We start from the raw sequence: 26270 nt of genomic DNA, 5'->3' as shown, positions 1-26270 counted from the left end.
GCTTACAGATGAGGTGTGCATTCTTACTTTTGAGTAAGTTAGTAATATGCTGCAGTGCTAGCTACACGACTGTAGAACACAATGGGTGGTTTACAGTGGGTAGTGCAGAAGGAGAGGGAGTGCAGGAATATAGCACTATTGGCGAAGGTTTACAGGAGAGAGGGAATGGGTTCAGGTTTCAACCTCACGGAGAGAGGGTTGGAGAGTGAAGGGAATGGTAGAGTTGCAGATGGGAGAGTGGGTCGAGGAGGAAATCAGCAAGAGTGGTAACTCTTCAGGGATTTGTTGGCATCTGGGCGACTGCCCTGTCGTAAGGTGTTGCTTGACCAGGTCGATTTTTGGCTCCTTGCAGGATTGTAGAAGGGATGGAGCCTGTTGGATGTGGACTCTGATGGAGTTCAATAATCTAGGGATATAGCTGTGGAGTCTTTGGCTTCTGATCTTCCTGAAATTCCTAATTTATCAGTTATGCAAGTCATGCATACTGCACTAGAGGTATTATGCTTGGTCATCAGATTTTGTGGAGGGCGTGAGTTGCTTGCCTTGGGGATGGTGCAGAAAATCTCGAAGGTGATGGGGTTGGGCAGTGAGAGCCATTTGTGTTCTTTGTAAGTCAGTTATTTAGTTATGCTTGCTGACACTTTCGATGGGATATGTTTTTTGTAACCGTCAAAAAAGGAATACTGCAACTTCAGTCTGAAATCAACTGCTCCCAAAAATGTGATGTGGTATTGTAATACAGGAGCACACGCATCAGCCTCAAACTAAATGCTATAATACACAACTATCTGTGGTGACATTTTTGTCGGGTGTCTTGTAGCTGGGGCCAACGTTGCTAAAATAAAGGCCCCTGGTATAAAAGTAAGATTCAAAGAATGACAGACCATGAGAAACCATTGCGTTATTACCAAGGCAAGTTCTTGACTCTATAATGACCCAGTCTTGTAACACACCCAAAAGAATCTTTTAGCAGATTATCAAACGGTTTTTCTGAATACTTGTTTCCCCCAAAATCCTTTGGAATGCGCAAATTGCTTTGTGTTTTCAAAATGAAGCTGAGAATAATTTTGACAGTATACACAACGAGCAACCCAATTTTCACTAAGGCGCTCCAGAAAGAATGGGCTGATTATTTATGCACTGTTCTCAAGAGATAGCTCACTGTTCTCTAGATCATAGGCATTGTAGGGTTCCACACCTGACTTTTGCAACTTGTGCAACTACTCCATCGTGAATGCATCGCATGAAGCAGCTACACTTTTTTTTTAGCCTTATTGGGAAGTGTAATAGCTAGCGTTTCATGGAAGGACCATGGTGTGTCAAGGTTGGATTAGAGACCCTGTGAGTGAATAGAAGAATGATTCTAAAGTAATACGCAGTGGCAGCTGGTAGGTGACGGTGGCGGGGTGTAGGTGGGTTAGGGATTATATATCCTCATCAGGAACAGTAGGCACCCAGGCTTCCAGACTCCCCTAAGCAAATCATAATGCTGCAATGCAGCGTTGTGATTGGTCTGAGTGCCGTGGTTCGGCACTCAGGCAGAGACCGGAAGCCTGGGCATATTCTCCACCCCAGGCTGTAATTTAATGTGGGTGAAGAACATGCAAAGTGCGCATGACTGTTTGGCCAGCGTGAGACAGTTGGCAAGTCATGTGCACTTTAGGTGCAGCAGCTACCACTCCTGTCTCTCGGTCACGGGTGCCCAGTCCCAACCCCGCCCTAACCTGGCAGCAACTGCAATACTAACAACAAGCATTTGCAATGCAATAGGTCTCGCAGTTCAGAGATTTTGAGCTATTGGCATTGTAAATGTTAATGCTTTTTATTTATGTGTTTAAAAAACCTGCATTATTAAAAGGCATTGTCATTTACAATACCAATAAGTCAAAGTTTCTAAAATGCGAGACCTATTGCATTGCAAATGCTTGTTTTTGGATCGTCTCCTTGTTAACGTACACCAGGTTTGTCATTGCCACAAACAACTTGTAGTGGACCTTGCCGATGGGAGAGCACTCTTCCATTGCTTTAGCAGGTGACACATATTTTCAGATGAAAGGTTTGAATTTTGCAGCTCAAATCACCACACAAGGCACATGCACACAGAGTAGAGTTTCAGACAGCCCAAAATAGAGCAGAGCCTTTGCTGCACAAATTTCCAGACTTTTTTCCAGAATCACGGTAAGAGAATAAAGATGGGGCATTAATTTGGGACCATAAGCAGTCAGCATACTTAACAAATACAATGCTAAAGTTACTGACGTCATAGCGGCTCAAGATGCAGTTGACAAGAGCACATGAAAGGCAGTTATAATAAACCTGATGTAACCGATCAAGCAGCAGGTGGCAAAATACTGCTATTTGGCCCACTTCCCCAAGGTCTTGACCATGCATGACCCTCCCCCTACCCTTGCAATTGTAGCCCCGTGTGTTAAAGCCGAAGATGTTTGCCTGAAACATTTACAATATGAGATCCAGGTACATTCCATACATAGGAAGAAATGAAACATTGACACAGCCAATTGGTTACCAGTGGTCATAGTGAAGGACACGTTACCACAACTGAGACTATATGAGGGAGAGGAAGAGAATAGAAAGGGATACAGTTTTAAAATTGGAAGAGGGTCCAAAAGAAGAGGGGATGGAGAAATAGACTGATGGGGGAGAAGCAGGTGCGGGCACCGTACTCCGAGAAGAGAGAGGCCAACAAACTGGGAAGTGCAACCGGCCTGGAATCCGTAAAGCTGATAAAACGGTACTGGCAACGGGTTTCATGAACTTAAAATGCGTCTACTTCACAGAGATATATGTGAATCAACATATAGGAAACTTCTACAAATAAAGTGAGGTAACATACAAACAATATCAAGAAAAATCAACAAATATAAAATTATGTTATCACATTGACCAAGTATGACCCCAAGAAAACTAAATAGTTTATTTCTGTTTATTTATTACTTATTATTTTATACATTTACATATTGAATTATTTCATTTTTACTCAAGAAGTCGTGTTTTATACAGTTTCTGTCCTGAGTAATATGTCATTGCATATTTCGTCAAATAATTACATTACAATACACATCAAACAAAAAAGATTAATGTTGAGCATGGCTCTATTAAGTCTACGCGCGTTTCGGCGTTCAGCCTTCCTCAGGTAGCCATGGTTTCTTAGCTCCTATAACATAATAGAAAAAGGAAACCAACTATAATTGTTTGTATATACCAAATAACTAAAGTGCACAATTTATTAAAAAACTACACAAATCCTATTAATCTGTACATTATTTACAAATTATTTACACATAAATTTTTTTATCTCCAATTATATTAACAAATCCATAATGTGTTTATGAGTCATACTGTATGACCCATAACTGATGCATTTGTAGCTCTATGGCCGCCTATAGGTCTTTTCCCTTTCCTGAAATTCTAAGGTTTGTCCATGAAAAAATCCCAGACCTTGTGGACAAAGCTAAAACATCGAGAGTATATACATGGTGAATAGACTGCTAAATCTATGGCGAGGGTACCCAAGAAACCATACAAGTGTCCACGGCAAAAGTTACCATATTGAGCAATCCTAGACATAGAAACTGCCTACCTTCTTTGTGTTGAGCTTGTGTTAACGATATGGATTTCTCTGACTGGGCTCAAGGTGTGCAGCGTGATCCTTTCTATACTGTAGTTTGGCCACAATGTCACATAGCGTATCTATAAACGAAAAAGACCCCCACCAACCATGCTTAGTGTTGCTTATATTCTTTAAATATAATGACTCCATCTACATTTAGGCTAAAATTTATTCCTATCGCTTAGATACATTTGTAGCTGAGACTGCATAGAAATGCTACAATTGTTACCTCGAATCCTTGGATATATGACGTTCGAGGTTTCAGTTGCAATGGATACACTGTTCTTAATATTTCCTCGAGATATTGTATTCTTCCGTCTTTTTAGCAGATATATCTAAGATCGCGTAGGTTCTGACGTGACTAATTGGATTGGGCTAATGCGATACCGGTAACCCAGATATATCTAGAACGCCGAAAACAACAAGAACCAATGAGTATGTATGCCCTTAATTGTGATAGGACCCATCATAAGACACACATAAATCCTGTATTTCCACACTTACTGATGGTCAATGGTGCAGTCCAAGTGTGTGCCGTCTAACCGCTCCCACGAGGTTTTTAGCGTTTAGTAGCCGACTCGTTTTGAGTACTTTGGTCGCACCATCTAAAGAAAGGCACATACAGTTATTACTGCTCTTTAACGATGTGGTATAGATAAATGCCTACCCAACGGAACTTTTTATATTAACGGACTGTCTAGAATTGCGGTCCTGCTCCACTTACCCAGTCCTGTTGATTTTCCATCAAACTGATGTCGAATGCTTCAGGATAATCGATCGAGGTAGAAACGGGACTGAGGCAGAGGGAATCCTATATACTCCCTAAACCTATTGTTGATTGGTTAATTTCTATCAGCGTCATTTTGAAGCATCCAATGGCATGTATCGAGAGATAAATGCCATTTGTTGTATTAAAGGAATACACACGCCAGCGACGTCTTATACTGTGATTCCTCCCATTTCACTATGGGGAGTAAAAACATAATATTGAATTAAAGACGTAGTACCCATTGCTATACTTATGGGTATTGGGGGACTAAGGATAAAGGAATATTAGTGTCCCAGCCTCAGCCAACTTAAAGGAAATTAGATGATAAGTATATAGAATCTCTTCATATATCTTTCGTCCTCATATATATCACCCGAGGTTCTATATGGCAATGGACATAATCTGTATGTAAAGCGTCCATCAATAGGGTAACTGTAATTTTTACGGATAGTATGTGGAAAAAGGCCATTAGTTATTGTAGCGAATGGCTTGACTCCACGGAATCTCATTGTTGAGCCCTCTTTTGTATGTATCCAGAGAAAATATCCAATAGACCTCTCTTACGAATTTAAGTCCCTTGAGGTCCATTGGTATTAATCTTCTCTAGAATCAACCATCGAATATCCTCGGTGGTGGGGTTGAAGTCAATGAAGTGTTGTACTAATGGCGCTTGCAGTTTCTTCGTCCTGATCGCCGACCTGTGTTCTGTTAGTCGTGTTGTCATTGACCTAGATGTCTCACCTACATAGGTTTTGTTACAGGGACACAGGACTGCATAGATCATGTTGATTGTTTTACAGTTGGTCAAACTTTGTAGGTCTATTTTAACTCCATTGATAGAGTATTGTTTCACTTCCAATGCAAAATTACATGCAATGCAGGACATGCATTTAAAATTCCCCTTTAGGACAGGCAGTCCTCCAATGGTAGTCTGTATCCAGGTGGATGAAACCTGGGGCATCCGGGACCTTGTTATTAAATCTTTTAGATTTTTGTTTTTCCGGTATGCGAACATAGGTTTTGCTAGATGGTTTGAATCGTTTCTTGTGGCATTCAAAATATGCCAATTCGAGTTGACGATCTGGCGTATGATTTCATTCATTGTTGAATGTCGCGTAATGAATACGAGGCGATCCTGTTGTTTAGGAGTTTTTTTGCCAAGTAAACATTGGCGATCAAAGTAACGTGCCCTTTTGTAGGAGTCACGGACCAATCTTCTGGGATAGCCTCTCGCTATGAATTTGGCTTTCATGACCACAGACTGCTTGTCATAATCCATTAGATTTGTACAGTTCCTCCGGAGATGGAGGAACTGTCCAAATGGAATGGTAATTTTTTTAGCCGTGGGGTGGTAGCTGGAAAAGTGTAACAGCGTGTTACGTGCAGTGGGCTTCGTGAATAAGTCCACTGAAAGCTGTTGTTCATTAGCTTTGATAACAACATCGAGAAATTCTACATTGTGCTTATCACTCATTGCTACAAAGTTGATATTGGTATCACAGAGATTGAGCCATGAAACAAATTCTGCCAGATCTTCCTCGGTTCCATTCCAAATGTAGAAAACATCGTCTATGAATCTAGACCAGCTGGTAATAGATTCGCTAAATGGAGCAACATCGTTATAGATATACTTGTGTTCATAGTGCGCCATGAAGATGTTCGCCACTGTTGGGGCACATGACGTCCCCATACTGACTCCCTTAGTTTGTTGGTATAATGACCCATTAAATTCAAAGGTGTTTTCTTGGAGTATGATGTCTAAACATTCCAGAATGAAGTGGGCCGGGCAGTCTATGTCATACGCTTCAATGAACCATTTCACGGCTTCTGATGCGGCTACCTGAGGGATGTTACTATACAGGGCCTCTATATCCATAGTGACCAAGAGTTGTGTGGCCTGATTGAAGTTTATCTGCTCCACTTTATTGACGATGTCTGTTGTGTCCCTTATATAAGATCTTATTCTGGGGACATACGGACGTAACATGTCATCGACATATTTAGACAATGTTTCTGTGACCGACCCAATAGTTGTTACAATGGGCCTATATGGTGGGTTGGTGGTACTCTTGTGGATTTTGGGAATCCCATATATCGAAGCCATTTGGGGTTTTACGACATTCAAATATTGCCACTCTTTTTCGCATATGATGCCATCGTCCAAAGCAGTGTTAGTCAAGTCCCTTATCATTTTAGATACCCTTTTAGTGGGATCAACACGTACGGGGGTGTAGTGATCTTTATTGGAAAGCATAGTGATCATATTTGTCACATATTGATCTGTTTCCATCAACACTATGCCCCCGCCCTTGTCACAGCCCTTAATAGTGATATCTTTATTGTTCTTAAGGACAGATAGGGCTTGGTGTTCTTCTCTAGAGAGATTGTATTTGGGCGTCGGAATGAATTTAGCGGCAGTAGTGATTTTGTTGAACACAACGTGTTCAAAAATAGTAATCTCTGGTCCCACCTGTTCAAGCGTTGGGACAAAAGTGGATGGAGGTGCCAGACCTGATTTATTCAATATAGGTAGTTCTAGATCGGTTCGTCCTTCAAAAAAGGCACGTAATCTAATCTTCCGAAAGAAAGAAATTAGATCCTGAAAAAGCTCAAACCTATTAGCTTTTGTGTGGGGAATGAAAGATAGACCTTTAGTTAACACGGACTCTGTCTGACAATCAATTTTGTGTGTACTGAGATTGAAAATCGGTATTTGCTTTACTCGCGCCAGTATTGAGCATGTCTCGTAACCAGGACCTGAGGGTCGTCCTGATAAACATTCTGTCCCTGCGGATAGTTGTATGTTTGTTGATAGCTGCCCCGTTGACGTCGTGGGTATCTGGGGCGCCATCTGGTTCTCTGCGTCCCTCGCCTGGCTAAAAAACCGGGGCATTCACCTCTACTGCTCCCTGGGGTTTGGCGCCCCGGAGTATTGATTTGATATTGATTATAGTTTTCACCTTCCGAGTCTGACGTGTCTGAAAACGTGACTACTTTTTTAGCGAATCTATCTGATGTGGGTTGAAATTGATCTTCCTCTATCGGTTGTTGTTGATAGAAATTATCAGCCAGGTATGGATACATTTTTTCCTGGCTTGTGTACCTTACATCTTTTTTAAGTTTTTCTGTTTTTCGTTTCATTAAATAGTCATGATATGATGACATTTCAGTCTCTACTTCTTCTAGTTTCTTTTTGGCTTCTTCAATCGCCTGATTGTTTTTAATTTTATTTTCCAATTCTAGGATCTCATCCATTAATGCTTGAACCATCTCTTTCGATGTTTCAACTATCAGGATCATTAGATCCCGGGAGCATCTGTTGGCTATGTGTGACCAACGCTCAAGGAATTTCCGAATTTTAACGAAAAGACCTGGAATATTCCTAACTCTTAATCCTTGTGGAATAATTCCTACTTCACAGAGATGACAGCATCTCTGGTCCCCGACTGCTTATATATTGTGAGAACAGTTACCAACAAAAAGTTGCAGCAAAAAAGGAGCATGCATTTCACAAATGTCATGTGTTCAATGCTGGCTGGACAATAGTGAAATAGGTAGATTACCAGGCAAGGGGATTTCTTTGGAATTCCGGTGGACAGAGTCAGTCGCACATGCAGGTGGTGCCGTAGACGTTATTTGCACGATTGCATAATAAAGATGGGCATATGAACCTCCTGTCTGTGATATGGAGCAAAGCTTTTTTGTGGTACTGGCTGCAGAGTTTTAAAATGCAGGTTGCCATAGTAAAACATGGCGCAGCGCAGTTATCCAAAATGCATTTTAAATTTTAAAGCTTCACTGGAGTGTTTCATTAAATCTATCGCCCATCAAATGAAGCACCGTTTTAATTTGGGAGAAACAAATATATATATTTAGAAAACTATTCCCCGGAAACAACGCGTTTTTCAATTTTGAAAGGGTGAAACATTTATCACAGAAACAGACAAAGAAAGAGTGATTGAGGCAGGTGCAATGCCCGCGTGGCGCCTTCATGTGCCAGTAGTGTAGATTTTTGGAGGGTGCATTTTCCACAGATGCTGGCTAAGGTGTTTTACTATGTTAAAGTGAATAGTGACAATTATTGGAGAAACACAGTTTAATTAGGGACAGCGGTATGGCTCCTACAAGAGTAAATCCAGGCTAAAGAACCCGATTTACCAGTATCTTTTTAACTATATTTTATGATACTTAACTGTCCAAGACTAAAAGCACTCCGTTCTCCTCGTAATACACAAGCTTTCATAATAAGTGGCGCTTTGCTGGTGCTATAAATCAATGTATAGCGGGGCACATTATCAAAGTATTCATTTTTTTTGGTGGTTAAGGGAAATATGGGCGTTAAGTGTATAATGTGAGCTCACTCACCACGGCGTGAAGTGATCGTGTTTGATACATAAATTATGGGGCTTGTCATGGAGTAAATGAAAAGCGTGCGGTTGAGGCGGTTTTTCTGCTTGTTAGAAATAACCTGTCTTGCTTGCCTTTAATGGACTGCTGCTGCAAGTCCAATAGAAACAGTGCCCAGGCCGGAATGGCCCTTCGTGAGGGGTTTACTGAAGGCGGGTGGCAATCTTGCTCAAGACTGCGAGTTGTGCTTACCTCAGGCGGGTTCATGGTGTCACATCGTGCCCGCTGGAGCAAGGCTCTCTGGTAAGGAGCACATGAACATTCTTTTCGTGCAAATGAAATGCTGCGTTTTATCTGTTCGCCTGGGTATTACATCGCTTCAGGATTTTGGCCTTTAAAACCTTCCTAAAGCAAATGCCATAGTTCCATTCAATTTTCCGAAGCAAGACATTAAATAACACACCAATCGAGAGCGAAGACAACAAAACACAGACAGAGATACGAAATGAAGGCAAGGTAAATGGAGGAAATAAACAAGCATGTGGTGCTGCGGGAGAGACGGTGCGACTTCTATAGCCCTGCGGGTGTCCGCATGTTCCAACGCTTACCAAGGTACATTTATTGCATAGTGGAGCGGGGAGAACCCCGGGAGCAGAGGGGGGAGGTTGAGCAGAGCAGCAAATGCTGCAGAGGAGGTGAGTGAGTATTAAAGAAACATTGCTGCCTTAAGGGAAAGATTGCATGTGTGCCGAGCGTGGGGGAGGGAGGGGGATTCAATGCGAAGGGCAGGGGAGCTTCAAGGAGCACGCCACAGCGTGCAATACAAAAAGAAAGGCAGCGCCTGCTTCATGCCCGGGTGATACTGCCAAGCATAATACACACCGAAGAGCCATCTCCCTCACCGGCTTAATTGCCATATGGAGAGAGGCACAGGGGAAGAGCGAATCAAGTTGTGCGAGCCGGCCTAAAAGAAAACAAGGAATTAGTCCCTACATTGAAAGATACCGCCCTGCAGCGCAAGTTAACAGTAGTTGGTCGATGCTGCTTCCTCCAGAAACGGAAGAAAACAGAAGTGACGTATCAGACCACTAGCCAACAGTGAGCGAGATAAGAAGAGCAATGCCAGATTTCACCAATGGCAAGCGACAAAACAAAGAAAAATGCAATGGGTGGAGTTTCACTAGTAATACTGATTACTTGATGCCTCGGAGATGCAGCGCATGTGCTGCCTAGGAGAGACCTAATAAAATGATACTATTGTTCCGTTATTATCATTTATTTTTTCCTTTGTACTGTTTTAAAGCAGTGGGGCAATGCTCCTCCGCCGTAGTGTAGGAGCCGCCGCTGGTAATACACAAGCATTCCAAGTACTCCAATAGTGATATGAAAGTTTTCCTACTACTCCAGAAGCGGTAACTTGTTTTGACACTAAAACATTTATGTATTCAAATACAACTAGTGCTAGTTTGTTCTTCAAAATAAACGTTTTGATAAGCCATTCTTGCAACAGTGGCATTAGAAACAATTGCAACAATAACAGAGAAAGAAGAGTCTTAACACAAGGCAAACACCCTTTTACCAAAGGGCCCCTTCACAGGTTTCAGAAATGTACTTTAGAGAAATTCTTAAAGGAGAGGCACAGAAAGCCACAACCCTAGCACTGTCTCCACGGCAAGGCTGAAAAGACACTATGTGAAAGGGTTTTTCTAAAATACACCTGATTACCCCCAGTCGAATAGGTTAATAAGGGTCCACTTAAAGACAGTGTAGAGGGGCAAGACCTGGGGTAAGACAGTAAAGATAGGCCTTAATGGCATATACAAACACATTATCTGAGGTGCTAGTTAGCAGTGAATGAAGAAAGAAGAGGCTGGAAGAAGAGTACCAAACAACTTTTAATCAGTCACATTGATGTAGTTGCAGCAAAGTTGCAGTCATAGACTGCAATTGATCATGTTGCAGGTTTACACAACGACGTAAACACTTGTATGAGTATGAACACTACACCCTTGTGTGCAGAGTTAAATAGCTCATAACTATTAGAGAACGTTTCCTCATTTGTTGCCATGCTGCATCTTCTATGTATTTTTATGAAAAATACTGTTAAAATAAAAATGGTGTATAGTTCGCAGAGGACAATGAATACCTAATTAACCTGTGTTGCATATGAAGGTTGTATTCATGCTGAGCTTTTGTTGAAACTAATGAATATTCAGCAAGCATGTCCCCAAAACCTTAATAGTGTTTTTGCTCTTCTTTCCAGGGTTATACACTGCACATCATCAGCACCATTTCAGAATGGTCTCTCGCATTCTCCTTTAACAGTTATTTCTTGACCTACATCCAGGATTTTCAGGTAGTCATATTTTTACCACTCAGGCGATCAGAATTATTTGCTGGTAGTCTGTAGTTGGGATAAAATTGCATTTGCATGTTGTATAATAAATACATGTTCGCTTCAGTTTTAAGAAATGAATACTTACGCAACTAATGCAGAAAGACTTTGGTTTATATATGTGTTCAAGTGCGACCTACTATACATTATAAGGGCATTACAAACCACCAAGGAGTTTTATCTTGTAGAGAAAGAAAATTGTAGTGAAGAATTTTACTTTTTAAAATATTCGTTTTGCTATGACATTGCTGTAAGTCTCTTTTAAATTCTTGGTTTCTTATGCCTGTATATGAAATACATATTATCATTGCCGATATGTGGAATAAATGTGGAATCTGTTGTGTGAAAATAAGCACATAAATATGTAGCTTTAATTTTGTTACATGAGCATATTCTCAGCACTTTAATGTAAGCCAGTTTCAAAATGAACTATAGTTCACTGATACATTTGAGTAGGATTGACAAATCAGATTCAAGGTTTAGTGTCAGATTAGCACCGTATAAATTTACTGTGCAATGTGGTTGACCACGTCAAGATGGCAGACGCTAACTGAGTGGGCTCTGAGCCCTGATCTGGAGCCAGCCACCCTGCTACAGCCGTACAATACATCCGCTGCCGGCTCTGAGTGCAGCGGAGTGCCTTTAGAGCTCAAGGAGGCTCTTCACGCCAGGGCCTATGGTACACATTTTGGCGGGCCTGGGTCGCATGGTTTGCTACAACGAGCCCACGTGACGGGACCAGAGTGAGCCAGGCTGAATTGCTGTAGAGGCGCGGGGCCTTGAGGATGGACTTCCTGCCCATCTGTGATCTTCCCCCACTCCCTGACGATATGGAGGGTGGTATTGAGGGCCTGACCGGCTGAGAGGGCGTTGGAGGCAGCCTATAGCGTTTGAGCCCAGGTCCTCACTGCTGGAAGAGGGACCGTCGGGTGAACCACCCAGGGGCATTGAAGAGGCCCTACGGCAGAGCTGACCTGACTGTCCCTGTGCAGCTTGAAAGAATGTGAACCCGCCGGCCAAGGTGAAGCGCTAATGGCTGGCGGTTAAGTTGAGAAGGGGACTCTTGGGCCTACAGATGGCAATTGAGTGAGCAAGGGGACGCCCTTGCTGGTGGCAGCTGTCACGGTGGGGCCTGCTGGTGATCTAACTCGGACCGAAGCACTGAGGCCAGAGAAATAGCAGGGGCCTGGATACCTGCAAGACATACACAACCCCATGGAGAGATTGGTGAGGGAACTGGGACTGCTCGTGCCCCCCCCCTCCCTTTTTTAGGTCTCGCCTGACCCAGCGCATGCGCTGGTCTGGCGAGACTTATTGAGAGGGCTCCAAAAAGTGCTACCAGGCCAACCTAAAGCTACAGTGCATGTTCGCGGGCGCGCGCTTCGCCGCAATTACTTTCACTTTCGCGGCCGCTTTGATGTTTGATCGCGATCGCGATCAATGCTTGTTTGCTCTCTACTTCACATTACTTTTCACTGCCTTGCCCCTCCTCCCGCTCTCTGATACACACCCCTCTCTCTCCACCCTACCCTTTTCTTTCCCTTCCTCAACTGTTTCACACTCCACCTGGGTCAGTTTCACGCTCCGATTGAACGCGCACTCCACCATTGCCCCGGGGCACAAGCAGGGACTTCCTTGCTGGCTCCCATGTTCCTTGTGCACTCCCCATGGCTCCCGGGGCCAAAGCAGGCAGTCACATCCATGTGCCTTTGTGGTGTGGAGGAATTCCTTGAGACCGGCGTACATGTCTACTTCTACATATTCATTTGCGGTGCTTAAAAGTGCAGCGTTCTTTAATGATGCAGAGGAGCTTGTTTTTATGTTTTTTTTCTGCTCGTGTTCAGCTTTGGCTCCGTATTTCGTGGCATCTTCCCACCCGCCGCCTCCTGCTTTTCCTTGCAGCAGCTGAGCAACCTTGCAGCTTCTTCTAAGGACGTTCAGGGAATATAATTTGAGAGTTTCCCTTAAAAGGTGCCATTTTAACTTAATTACTCTGCAGCGTGTGGTGCATGAACAAGCTGGACTGCCTTCTATAATCATTGTGTTTACTCTGGCAGCTTCGCATTGCAGGTTGGGCCTGTGTAGTGCTTCTTTCGGCAGGAGGTGGGTCTAGCTGTCCAACAGGGCCTGGCTCCTCCCGGGTGGCACCGTGCCTCCCATCATATCCCTTGTGCTGCTGCTGCAGTGATTCTGGGAGACCATGCTGCTGGATTTCGCCCTGCATTTCAGGACGGAAAAACAATAACAGGTGAATTTAGCATTGGCCAGGCATGTTTGATGGGAAGTTTGGAGGAAGTTTTGGGTCCCATAATGTTGTGCGTGGACGGACCACCGAAAGGAGAATGCGGCCATTAGGATTTGGGATTGAGTACTAGCAGTGCTTTAAAAGGGCCGGTACTGTCGTGTACGGCGTACCGGCACTTTTTATTTTGTGCGGGAGTGTACCGGCACTTCTCAAGAGAAAGGCTATACTTTTAATTGGAGAGTACCGGCACTATTCAGAAACAAGCAGGTACTCTGGTACAGAGTACCTTCACTTCTATTTTTCCATTTCAAGCACTGAGTACTAGGATCCCCCACAGCAGGCCCTGCAGCTGGTGTTATTTAACTAACATCACTCGGGTCACAGGGCGTTTTATGGGCTGAACCAAGAAGTCCCCTACTTCTAGACATCTCTTTGTACTAAATAATAGCCCTTCACACAGTCTAGTTAAAAGAGTTGGTAAAACTTTATCTAAACAAATCTAAGAATCAGCGATGTATGGTCTGCAAAGCTCATGTGATCTGCCCTCAAATTAAATGCATCATGCATTGCAACAAAATAATCATGTAAAGCCCTCAACCATGTAGTCTGTGTTCTTTTTTTGGTCTAGCATTTGAGACCTCTTGTATATACTTTAGTTTATACTTATATGTGTATGTACTTTGTGGGCTCTGGAGATCAGCCCTATGACTTGTCTGCCTCCGCTTAGGCACTTTCTTTTCTGTTCAACTGCCTCTATCTAACTGTCTTGATAGAAAACGACCAGTAGAGGTCAGTACAATACCAGAATCGCTTTCTGCTGAGGGACTTTCTCTTTTTCATTTTTTTCTGGCAACTGCCTCTATTTAACTTTCTTGATAGAAAACGACCAGCTGAGGTGAGTAAAATACCAGAATCACTTTAGCATTCTCTAGATTCCAATCAATGGAAATTGTCTTCCACGAGCACCCATAGACAATAATATTTTTTTCAAATCTTGTATTTTCAGAGTTATGACCACTGAAGGCCCTGATTTTATTTTAAAAACAGCTTTGGACCATACCATTTCCTGCTGAAAGGCTATATTTCTCTCCATGTGTTCCCATACCTGGCGTGTCACGCAGTTTGGTGCATACTTTCCCTCCATGTTAAAGAACAGTAGATGTTTCCTAACCCAGGCTAATGTGCTGCATAGCTAAATATATATAAGGTCCCAAAGGCGAGACCGATTGCATTGCAAATGCTTGTTTCTATTATCTCAGCTGCAGAGTTTCTGTGGGTGGGGAGAGGAGAGGTGGGTCCCCCTGCGGTGTGCCTACCCCCAGATTGATGTGACATACGCACAAGGCCCCGGAGCCTTTACTGTTGGCTGTGGCCACGGCTCCCTCCCCCGTGAAGATCTGAGGGGCTGTGAAAAACCCTGGGGGGCTGGTGAAGGTGAAATACACCATTACACATTGGTTCTCCCCTGGCACCATTGTGTGGTGAGGCTGGCAGTGGTGGAAGTGCCGTTGTTGGGCTGTTCTGAGATGCTACTAGAGTGAGGATTAGGGTGTGGGGGTGCTGGACCTCCTCCCCTCTCCACTGACATTAATGCTATTACAAGTGATCTGGACCCTCCGTCGCCTGTCTTGGCTAGCAGATTCTATCTAGAGGCCTCTGCGATCACACTGCTACACTGAGTTGAGAATTATCACTGAGGGTAGACTGACAGCCCTTTTGCCTGCTGCCATCAACCCAGGCGATCTGCTTGGACTGAGGTGTCTGTTGTGAAATATCTGGAGGCGTGGGGGGCCTAGACCACATTTGTTGGGTCACCAAGAGCAAACTCCCTGATGAGCAGAGGAGAGGACAGGGGAACCCATTTCAGGTGGAAAACTTGACCAAATCCTGGCAGCCATCGTGGAAACATGTCAGGACCTGCGCAATCACATAGACGCAGTGGCAATTGACCTAAACCTACTGCAAGATGACCAGAAGAAGCTGGCTGGCTGAGTCACACAGGCGGATGCAGCCTTGGGGAACTGCAATCCATTGTGAGAGATCTGGAGGGTCAAGTTTGCACATTGATGACTAGGGTGCGGGAACTGGAGAACAGGGTGAAGGATTACGAGGGCCGCTCCTTCTGCAGCAGCCTTCGTGTTGTGAATTTCTGGAGGGAGAAAAAGGCCCAGATCTTGTTTCCACACCGTTCTCTTTGAGAAGTGGGAGCATATTCCATGGCTATTTAGGGCGAGACTTCAACAGAGTGCTGGGTCCTGGGTTGAATTGCTCCCATACCCCCTTACTGACCTCCCTTGTGGTATCGACCACGATGGGACTGGCGCAGTGGATGGTGCAATGGTCTCTCCAAGATTTCTGATGGACACTACACCCTGATATGAAGGAATACTTTTACTACTCACCGCCAGATGACTTACATGTCAGGTTAGACCATATCCTCTGTCCACCGGTAATACATGCACAAGTAACAGCTGGAGAATACTATGGTCATACTTTTTCAGACCACAATCCCCTGCTATTACACTTACATTTGGGAGGTCGCCGCCCACCTGTTCCCACCTGGCGACTGCAGCCGGCCGTGCTGGAAGACCGGGTGCTTGAAATGCTGACTAACTACTGGGGCACAGGACGTCCATACTGACGGAGTGGAAGGCACTAAAAGTAGTCTTGTGGGGACATTGCACCACCACTGTGACGGGGGTACGGACAGACCTGCATAGAGAATTAACAGCCTTGGAGGTGTCCTTGAGTGCACTTGTGGCAGGGGCTCGGAAGGCCCCAATGGGCCATCGAGCCCTCACAGCTGGCAGGGATCTGCATGCTCAATTAGTGTCTCAGTTGCATTGGCTTGACTTTAGGGCCTTCCATGCCAGGATGCATGCAGAGATGGACAAGGCTGCCGGGCTTCTGGCCTGGCTTCTGCGCAGCGCAAATTCATCAGTGCCGATCATGGCAGCACAGCAAGCTCCCGGGAACATGGTCACTACCCAGTTGGACATACACAACGTATTTACAACATACTTAATATAACTACAGAGTTTTATATGACCCAGTCCCTGTCGCCTATGAAGCTCTCATGCATGCATTCCTTGATACCCTGGAGTTATCTACTGTTGATCGAGCGGCCCAAGAGGATTTGCATCAGCCCATAACAGAACAAGAACTGCCGGCAGCAATATGGGAGTTAGCTGGGTCCTGGAAACTTTTGGCCTGGATGGTCTACGGGACAAGTTTTACAATGCCTACGGGGCTATACCGGTACCTAAATTATTAGAGGTTTATCTGGTGCCACCATCACTTGCCCTGCTAGTTCAAATTGTTATCTCTATCACTTGTTGTAGATATATTAAAGAACCAATGTCTCTTGTTGATGTTTACATTACTGTATGCGATACACTGACCCACTGAGACATTCCACATTGATTACTTGAATTGCACGGTGCTGTATATGCAGTGTAGAATGTACTCATGCAAACAAATCAACAACAAGCATTTACAATGCAATGGTCTCGGCATTGCTAAAGTTAGAGCTATTGGCATTGCTCATGACATTATTTTGTTTACCATCCACAAGAGGAGAAAGACATCTGGAACATGTCAGACACTCCCCTTAGATTTCAGACAGATCAGAGAGCATCTGGAAGCTGGAACACATCTCCCCTTAGTACCCCGGCCCATCTGAAAGCACCTAGAAACTGGAAGAACCTGCACTTTAAACTTGGGAAGATCAGAAAGCACCTAGAAGCAAATATACTTCTCTGCAAAACTGAGGCAGATAAGAAATCACCTAGAAACTGGAACACAGTTCCATTAGAAATCAGACAGACCAGAAAGCACTGTGAAATTAGAATGCACTCCACTTAGAAGGCGGGAAGGTACAAAAACTTGTAGAAACTGGACACTCTCCCCATAGTACTCATAAGGATCAGAAAACACCTAGAAACTGTAACAAATTCCACTTCAAACTCGAGCACATCAGAAATCACCTAGGAACTGGAATACACACTCCCGATAATTCACACAGACGATAAAGCATGCCCCCTTCAGATGTATTGTTCTCTCTTCTATGCTACAGTCGACTTCATCCAGCATCTGTTGAGTGTCTTTGTATTTAGTGTATTTAGCAGGACTGAAAGGAGAGTTCTATTTTTCATAGAGGCCCATAAATCGAATTCCTGAGCTGCTGCAGAGCTCCAAATGTTCGGATATTTTTTTCCAGTTTTGGATTCTGGGGAATTAAATTAATGCTTTGCAAGCATTTTATTTGACATTCTGAAACTTTTTATATAAGGCCTAAGACAGCTATTATGTTCTTTTAAGGGTGGAAAAAAAAAACCCTTAACTCTGCAATTGTACTACCCGGCACTGCCTTTGATGTAATTTCCAAGAAACTCGTTTTTCAGTTTTATATAGTGCAAACTTAAAGCGCTTTTCATGAGCACTGGTTACATTATACAAAGGCATATTCACTTTTTAAATCACAGGATGTTGATTGAGCCAACATGAGGCTTGAACCTGCTTTCTCAGCTCGCAGGTCAGCTTCTCTAGCCTTACGCCACAACCTTGCCCGCAAGTAGCATTTTCAATATTATATACAACGAAGTGACAGTTGTTGCTGATTTATCTTATGCAACTTACAACCATCGACAAAGCCAATAGCCCTGGCTTGCCAATAGCCCTGGCTTGTTGTAGGTGTAATGATACTTGTTGTGTTATACATATGGATGAATGGACAGAAGCACCAAAATACCAATTGGACGGCACACTATACTAAGCGCAGATGTTTAGCTTTTGTGTTTTAAGCCACGCCCTCCAACTACAGCACTCTATCAGAGACTCCCTCAGTTTTTTAATCCCACTTAAAGCAGGCATGCCAACCCTCCCGATTCAGGCGGGAGACTACCGATTTAAAGGCTAGTCTCCCGCCTCCCGATTCCTGCAAGCAAAAACCCGATTCCTTGGGGGTTTCACTTTCAGCTGACAGGGCTTAGTATTATGTAACGTGCTAATTCTTCCAGCAATACTTAGAGTGTCGATGCAGGGTCTCTAGAAGGGGTGAAAAACCAACAAAGCCTCATTAACAAGTGAATGGTCTTTAAAAGACTTATGAAGTACTAGGGGGCTGCCCCACATATGGGGGGGGGGTGAAGGGGGGGGCGAGGGGTATGCACTGCCAGCAACCTGCCAGGCTAGTGCACAAGACTTGCATCACCCTCTCTCTGCCTGCCATTGTGCTCCATGCTTCTGAAAGGTAAGAAAAAAACGTGCATTTGCGTTTCAAATGTCCAATCCTGCAGCAGCACACTTCCAAGGCCCATACATGACAGTAACCCGATTCAAGCCCCATTCTCCCGATGTTTTTTTTTTTTTTTTAAATCTCCCACTTTGCTCTTCTGAAATGTTGGCATGTATGCTTAAAGCCCCGAGCACAGGTATAGATTTCTCTGTGCTGCTTTTGATGTGGGGCTTATCTAATCAGTTCACAAGCCAGCCGGGTACACAGCACCCTTTGGGACAGCCAGAGAAGCCAGTGATCCTGGACCATCGCCGCTTGCACCTAGTCTGCCGTTGCAGTACCTGGGCAGAGCTGCTCTTTAACGCTTTTAACAGAGATGTACTGAGTATCTGCACTAATGTATTTCCTAATTTAGCGTACCTACACCACTCCGCAATTGCGCAATACATTTAATCGAATAGCAGCAGGAATTGTAAGTGGCAAACAGGTACCCTACTACTAGGGTAACTCTAGGTCACTGATTTCACTCCATTGGAAACCGTTATACATTTTGCAGGGCGCTCTGCTATGCCAGAAAAAATATTTAAGCACACTGTTCTCATCTCCTGTACAGACTGTACTGCAAACACGGCACATTAGCTGTAATAAATTATCCAGAGGACCTCCGTAACGCTGTTTACTGTGCTCGAAGCAAGTGAAAGGATCACAAGGAACAAAACGTAAGTATACACAAAAATAATTAGAATACTGTCCTTTTCAAAGAAAGGGAAGGCGAGTGACATGACTAAACTAGTCACCTGTTTCTGCATCCACGGGAAGGGTGCAAAAAAATATGCGCCTTCCGTTTTAAGTACAGTTCCTGTGGTGATGGGGGGGGGGGGGTGACACAGAAACCAACGGAGTTTGGGGCTGAGGAAGCTACCATTCCTGCCCGTCAAAATTTTAATTGCTCAAAATAAAAACAAGAGCCTATGATTCCTGGAAACCAGATACATTCTTCCTACCTGGCTTAGAGTTAGCTGAGTCGGAGGAGGCCAAGAGCTCGAACGGCTGGACTGCAATTTTATCCGGTGCCCGTGACGTGCGCGATCACGTACACTCAAGAAGCATTCTTGAGAAGCAGTTAGCAGGGTTTTCTCATCCAATCCAAAACTAGAGTACAGTCTCCGAGCCACTTCAACCAATGAATAACGCGACCAAAAACATTTAACCAATCCTGCCAGAAACAATCTCCAACCAATCCATGATTTCTACAGGTTCCAGCCACTAATAGAATATGTTTACTCGTACGTGATTGGTTGTAATCCTGGTGGGTGGCACAAGAAGATTCGGGTTCGCCGTATGATTATGGTAAAACCTTTGTATACATAGAATGTAGCTTTCAAATGAACAGCAGTGGCGCTTTTAATTTTGCCTCCAACATTGTAAGAGCCTAGTTAGGTATCCCACTATGCAAAGGTCTAGGGTGACCGGAGTAATATTAAACAAGGCAGAGCAAAAGGCAAGCGCGGTCCAGCACACCACTGCCTTTCTCCGAGGCGAAGCAGAAATGCCTCGGAGAAAGGCAGCGGTGGTTTCCGATTCGGGGGCGTGTTTTTCTTTTCTCTCCTCTTGCCATTGGCTGGAGGAGATAATCAGAAAAGTTGAAAAAAACACGCCCCCGAATCCGAAAAGGACGGGGCCTGTTCGGAGTGACGGACCTCTTCTCCAATGGCTGGCCAGCATTCAAGAGGCCAGCCAATAGAGAACAGGGGAGAAGAGGGGCGGGTTCAAGCCCCTCTTCTCCAAGTCATTAAATCTCCAACTTCCGGTTCTGCCTTTGGCAGACCGGACGGTCCTCGACCTAAAATTTTTTTAAAATAAATTCACTGTGAAATAACATGCACATGACCTAAATATGACGTGTTCTCAAACGTTCATGATTTTGTATTCCAATTGTACTGTTTATTTTATAGAAAATCTCCTTGCACGTTGACGTCAATTTGAGTGGACCCGACCTGTATCAGTCATCAAGAAACCCCTCTGCATATGATGAGTCAACACCACTGATGTCTGGAAGTATATGAAGGAAACGGCCACATTTCACTAAATAGAAGACACTGAATGTATCTCCGTTTTAATGCTCAGGAATTTTATTACTGCTTTTTGTAAAACATTTCAGATAATAGCATGAATCCTGTTGTTCTAATATGAGTGCCTTGAACCTTAAATGGGAACTGCTTGTCATGGCTGGAGTGAGGGTTTGTCAATTGGGGTCATCGACCAGGCCAGTCATGCTCTGCATGTATGAAGCATGGGCACGTCTAGAGGCAGATTTCCTAACCCCTCACATTAGCGCCATTTTCATGAGCACAAAATAAGCTATGATGGTTACAGTTAAAGAAGTTCCTAGTTATTTCAACAAATAGAACCACTTTATGAGACTGTCAGTCTCCTCAAAGAAAATGAAAGCTACAACACAGTGCTGGAGCGAGCTTCAGTATTTTGAGGGGGTGGGGCAATTTACAAGGAAGGATTACATGTTCAAAGGTCCTACATTTCTAGGCTGGGAGAAGTTAGACTCTCTTCACTGCCTGCTATTTTATAGCAACCGTCGAATATACAGATACCAGAGATGGGTAACCAAAAACGCCAAATGAGTAAAAGAGAACTGTGGGTTTTTATATTTCTGCAAACAATTTGTGTGAATTGTCACCACTTATAGGCAGTGGCAGCATGGGCATTCCTTACTATTGTTCCAATATCTTTTACGACCAACCGTAGAGAGAGAAGACTATATATATTTAAGATCCCACGCACATTAGTGTTGTAGCCTTAGTGTGGCTAGTGGTGAATATGTGAGAATAGTTCTGCATTGTTAATTAGATAATATGTCACTAAAATAATTACCCCTGGATACAGAGCTATTTATTGTTGCTAAGCTGTGGTTCTAAGACTTCCATCTGTTATGTTGCATGACATTTTTATCAGGTATCATACCATGAAATTCCTATTTAATGTACTGTACTTACTTATTCATCAGTTACTATAAGCCTCATGTATAGCAGGACAGTAATGAAAAATCCATCCTAACTCAACACATATCCCTGCCACAGTTCAGATGGCATCCCCGCCATTGTTGTTGGGACTTTGATAGCAAATATCTTGCTAACTGATGCTTATCCCTGGCAAAGGCCTCTTACGTGACCAATGTCTCCATCAATGTATGATGATACGGGTAATGGATCAGCCGGTCGATCTATAGTGGCTCATGCACCACCATGCCTGCTGGAGTTTACTTCATGAAGGACTGGCATGAAAAAGGTGCCATACTTTCAGGTAAACACATTTAAAGTGTCCCTAACATGCTGGTAAATGAGACATGTAGAAAAGGAACACTAGAGGGATAAATTCTAAATTAGATTTCTTTAGTCAGCAATAACACACACATAATTATTAAATAAACGTTTAAGTCCAAATGCCTCCTTCAATGCTACTATACATCAACCACTTGTTATGAAGATAATTCCAAGAACTTTATGACCACAGTCACACTATCCTCGTATGTGTATAAATAAATGGCCCAATGTGTATTTTCAAGCCAAATCCATCAAGAGATAGTTCTTTTTAACTGTAGCCGTAGCCTAATGTTTATGTGCAGAAAATCCAGTGGAGTTAGTCTAGCGGTCCTTAAATCAATGTTTTTTTTCCAACTGTCAATGTGGACTCCTCCTAATACTTAGTCGACGCTTTACGCCCAGTCTGTTTATGGCCTCTTCAGGTCTGTAGAAGGGTGTGTGGACCTGCCGACATCGTCCCAGGCTTTACTTATCTTGTGCCCCTCATGTGGGGCTTTCTATTCATTAGAGTTTGCTTGTAGAGCCATCATGCAAACTCATGGGTTTATTGCATACACCACATTATTGGAAGATGTGGCACAGGGTCAGAATCCAAGAGCGGGCTAGACTATCGAATAACTGCATCCCTGGTTTGGTTGCTACATAACTAACCCACAAACTCCACAGCAGTGGTCTTCAAAGTTTTTAAATCATTGGGCTGCCCTTCAGAATTTTTCACAGTTATTCTATTAAATTGTCACTGTTTAAATATGTCTAGATGTATTTAAGCATTGCAGTTAAGTTATGTTATTATTTTAAATGCAATCAAATACATAATTGCCACACATACTATTCTAGTAAGGCAGGACTTACTAATGTGTACATGTATTCACAGTGTGATTATTAGAAGTGGGGGTTTTGAAGAATATTTGGAGTCCCTTCCCGTTTGACACATACTACCAGCTAGAATATAAATGACAAAAGATGTTAGTGATGGCCCATTACAGAGCGGCTCACTGCCGCTATATTTTCAGCTTAAAACAAAGCACTGTTATCAGCTTCTTCTAGCCAGAGCTTGGTCATCGTACCCCCCCCCCCCCCCCATTCTCCCCCGGGATCACTTGAGGCCCCCCTAGAGGTGGCCGCCCCCCCAGTTTGATGACCCCTGCTCAAGAGTGTCATTTGGGCCACCTTAGATTTATTGTTAAATGAGACATTGCGGCTCTGACAATATACTTCCGTTTTTGGAGCTAAACTTTCAGTTTCCTCATTTGTGGTAGAAATTCCCCATCTGGCATGGGCTTGTAGGTTTGTAGCTAAAGATTAGACGCAGCCACTTTGGAAGAGATATCTCTGCTCTTTTGTTGGCATTTCTAAATATGATAAATTTCACTCTGATAACTTGGTGGAGAAAGAAAATGTATCCCAATTGCATCCAAAAATTCTATTAGCTAAACTCTGAAACCGGCCCGATCTCATGACAGTATTTGCATATTGAACATTTAGTGCTGGGAGGATCATTGAAGTTAAGTGGTTCCAAAACGAACTCATGATTCAGTGTCTAAAATCCCCATTCAAATGTTCCACCACTCTTCCATTTCTTGGAAATAGTAATCTACAATAGTCCGGCTCCTTAGTGATAGGAAGAAATTTAGATGTGGGTGTACTCATTATTAGAATTGTGAAACAACCTGTATGTGAATATTTCCCTTAATTATATAGTGAAACAGCCACAGAACTCAGACAACTAGCATCTAAACACATTGTGAACATGCCACTTGATCTGAAGATATGTCTAGTGTAGGCCAGTCAACGAAAAGGCTCAGGTCAAAGTTTTAGCCATTTTGCATCAATTCTTACAGGTCTGAGCGACAAGCTACTGGACCAACTGTTTGGTTAGTCTGCAGTTGTGAAACTCTGTGCAACTTATCTTGAGATCTTGTGTCTGTTCCCTTATTTTCTATGTACTACTAAAAACATTGCACTGCCTAAGAACATGATGCTCCTGTAACTGATATTAACTGCAAGCAACAAAAGGCCATTCAGTTTGTAGTGTTGTGTCATGTGTGTACCAAATTCAAATCAAATAAATGTTATAATGTGCCATAGCATGCCTTAGAGGCAATGTGTCACAAAATGTATGTTTGATGAAAGGCTTATTTGGTGGGAAATCATGAGGTATGTTTTAATGAAATGCTGACGGGGAATTAATCATGAGATACTGCACCCGTACTTGAATTGTGAGATAATGTACCATACAATATTCCTCTGATTTGAAATATCTGTTACTGTTGATTGGCTTGGAGGGGTAACGTCCACAGCACTGTACTTAGCTTCATTGCACACATGTTGATGCTGTCCGAAATAAACTGCTCTGTATTTTCAGATATCTCACTGAAGGCTCCACCTCCTGATTCCGTTTGTCATGGTGCTAGACCTAATTGCACACTCCCTGCATTTCCCACTAAGCACCAATGCCTTTAGATAATAGATGTATTGGCTATTGACCAATTAATGAAGATGTGTGCTACTAATACCAGGCATTCAAGTTTGTTTTCTACAATATTAAGCATAAACTCAGTCGATCAAATTGGCTTGTTTGTCTGTAAATGGTGTATAACTCTTCTGTAGTGATCTTAAAATGTTATATGACCATTGTGTTTCTACAATAACAGTCTACTAAATCAGTATTTTGTGTTTCTCTGCATAATGAGCAAACTCATTGCAAACTATGTGATTTGCAGTAATTATTCAGGAATCACTTATCATATGGAAGTTGCCGTATTCAAATGTAACACACGCATCATGTCATTTCATCTAAAGTAATACTTAACGCTTATAGCACTTACCATATATACGTTTGATTCAGCTGGGAAAAGATAATATTCATATTTTGTACTCTCCTTAATCTCTTGACTGGGACATTGTCAATGAAATACATTTATGTAGGAAAATAGTTGTTAATTACACTTTCTTCAAAACATTCCTTGTTCAGAAAGGAGATTTTCTCCCTTGTATGTTTTTCCAATAGTTACAGGGTGTATGTTTTGCCAAATAAACTGTGAAAATCTGAAAAATTGTAAAATATTGTCATTATTTTTACTATACTGTGCTCCTATCAATCCAGATACAGGACAAATTGGGCCTTGAAGCAATATGCTGCTCTTTGAATAAAATTATTTTCACAAACTAAACTTGTTTGAAGTAGTATTTGCACACATGTGGTGGCTCTTTTCTGTAGACTTGGGGATTTTTCTTTTCTTTTGGCTCAGATTTTGTTGCCTGCAACATGTCCTGTTGGTCTGTTTTCTAATATATTGTACAAATGTTTTGTGCCCACTGGAGCAGGAAAGGAAGACACCAAAAGTGAAGTTGCCAAAAAGGTAAACAATAAAGTTGATGATGCCTTGGTCGAGCAATTGAAGATGTGCCTTGCAGCCACCCCCAGAGTTAAAACATTGACAACAATGGAAAGCATCAGGACCCATGACTGCACCATGGTGTGCAGACTCCAGACAAAAAGCTTGTGTAGCTTTGACTGCTACCACGTTGCAGAGTACCAGACAAGCATGGCAGGAAGCTGACCTGTTAGTCCAGCGTCTTGGCACATGCTTAGATGATCCAATAATTTACTAACATTGTCATTGGCAAATTAGCAAGAGTAAAATTAATTCTTGAACACTACAATGGACTGATGGGACCTAAAAACAACCCTGGAAAATCTGATGACAACAGCCCCATATTGTTTCAAGAAAGTGAATTGAGTGAGTCTAACTGTCCCTTCGACAATTCTAGGAGGGGAGAGCTTTATATGTGTTTTCCTGAATATATAGCTGAAAATCTCTCTCTCCATACTCTTTGAAAACAGCCTCCTGGTCCTCAACCTTCCTGTGTCCCATATGGCCCATCCACCCATGCTACAATGTTGAAATGAGGGTGTAACTCAAAGCTAACTGATGCAGAGGCCCACTTATTGCAGGACTCTTCTTGCACCTTTCTCTATCTTGGCTAAAATTAGATCTGCCTAGCTTTTAATCTCAACTGAATATTCCACTCAGTGCTAAAGAATCATAACTCATAAAACACATATGTACTGCTAACCAATGCTGTCTTGTGACACAAATTGTAAGACAATAGCGCATTCCCCACTCCTTACTGGACTAACTTGACTGAAGCCTCTCTGGTACAAGAAGTCAGCCCTGACCCTGTTTGTAAACCAGGAGATCCACAAGGATCTATCCTGTCCCCAAAGTCTTTCAGTCTATACATGTAACCACTCAGTTTTCTTCTGAAACACTCCAACAAATCATTGTCAAGTATGAGGCAATGG

General features: G+C 43.0%; 1 protein-coding gene across 6 annotated transcripts in view; it reads left to right on the top strand.

Annotated features, from left to right (window-relative positions):
- The window catches only part of DRAM2 (DNA damage regulated autophagy modulator 2), a 348983-nt gene extending 323849 nt beyond the window's left edge, over positions 1-25134 (top strand). For 4 of the 6 annotated variants that reach the window (XM_085600128.1, XM_085600136.1, XM_085600120.1 and 1 more), the window contains 2 exons: positions 11011-11103; positions 20579-25134. In XM_085600128.1, the coding sequence (XP_085456254.1) occupies positions 11011-11103; positions 20579-20689 (204 nt within the window). In that variant the 3' untranslated portion in view covers positions 20690-25134. The remainder of the gene's footprint in view (positions 1-11010; positions 11104-20578) is intronic. The other 2 variants (XM_085600142.1, XM_085600139.1) reach the window with 1 other exon arrangement.
- The last annotated feature ends 1136 nt before the right edge of the window (positions 25135-26270 follow it).

Source organism: Triturus cristatus, chromosome 1_2 (genome assembly GCF_964204655.1).
Source record: "Triturus cristatus chromosome 1_2, aTriCri1.1, whole genome shotgun sequence".
Taxonomy (NCBI): Eukaryota; Metazoa; Chordata; class Amphibia; order Caudata; family Salamandridae; genus Triturus; species Triturus cristatus.
Note: the sequence above shows the minus strand (reverse complement) of the source record. Positions and strands in the feature narration are given on the sequence as shown.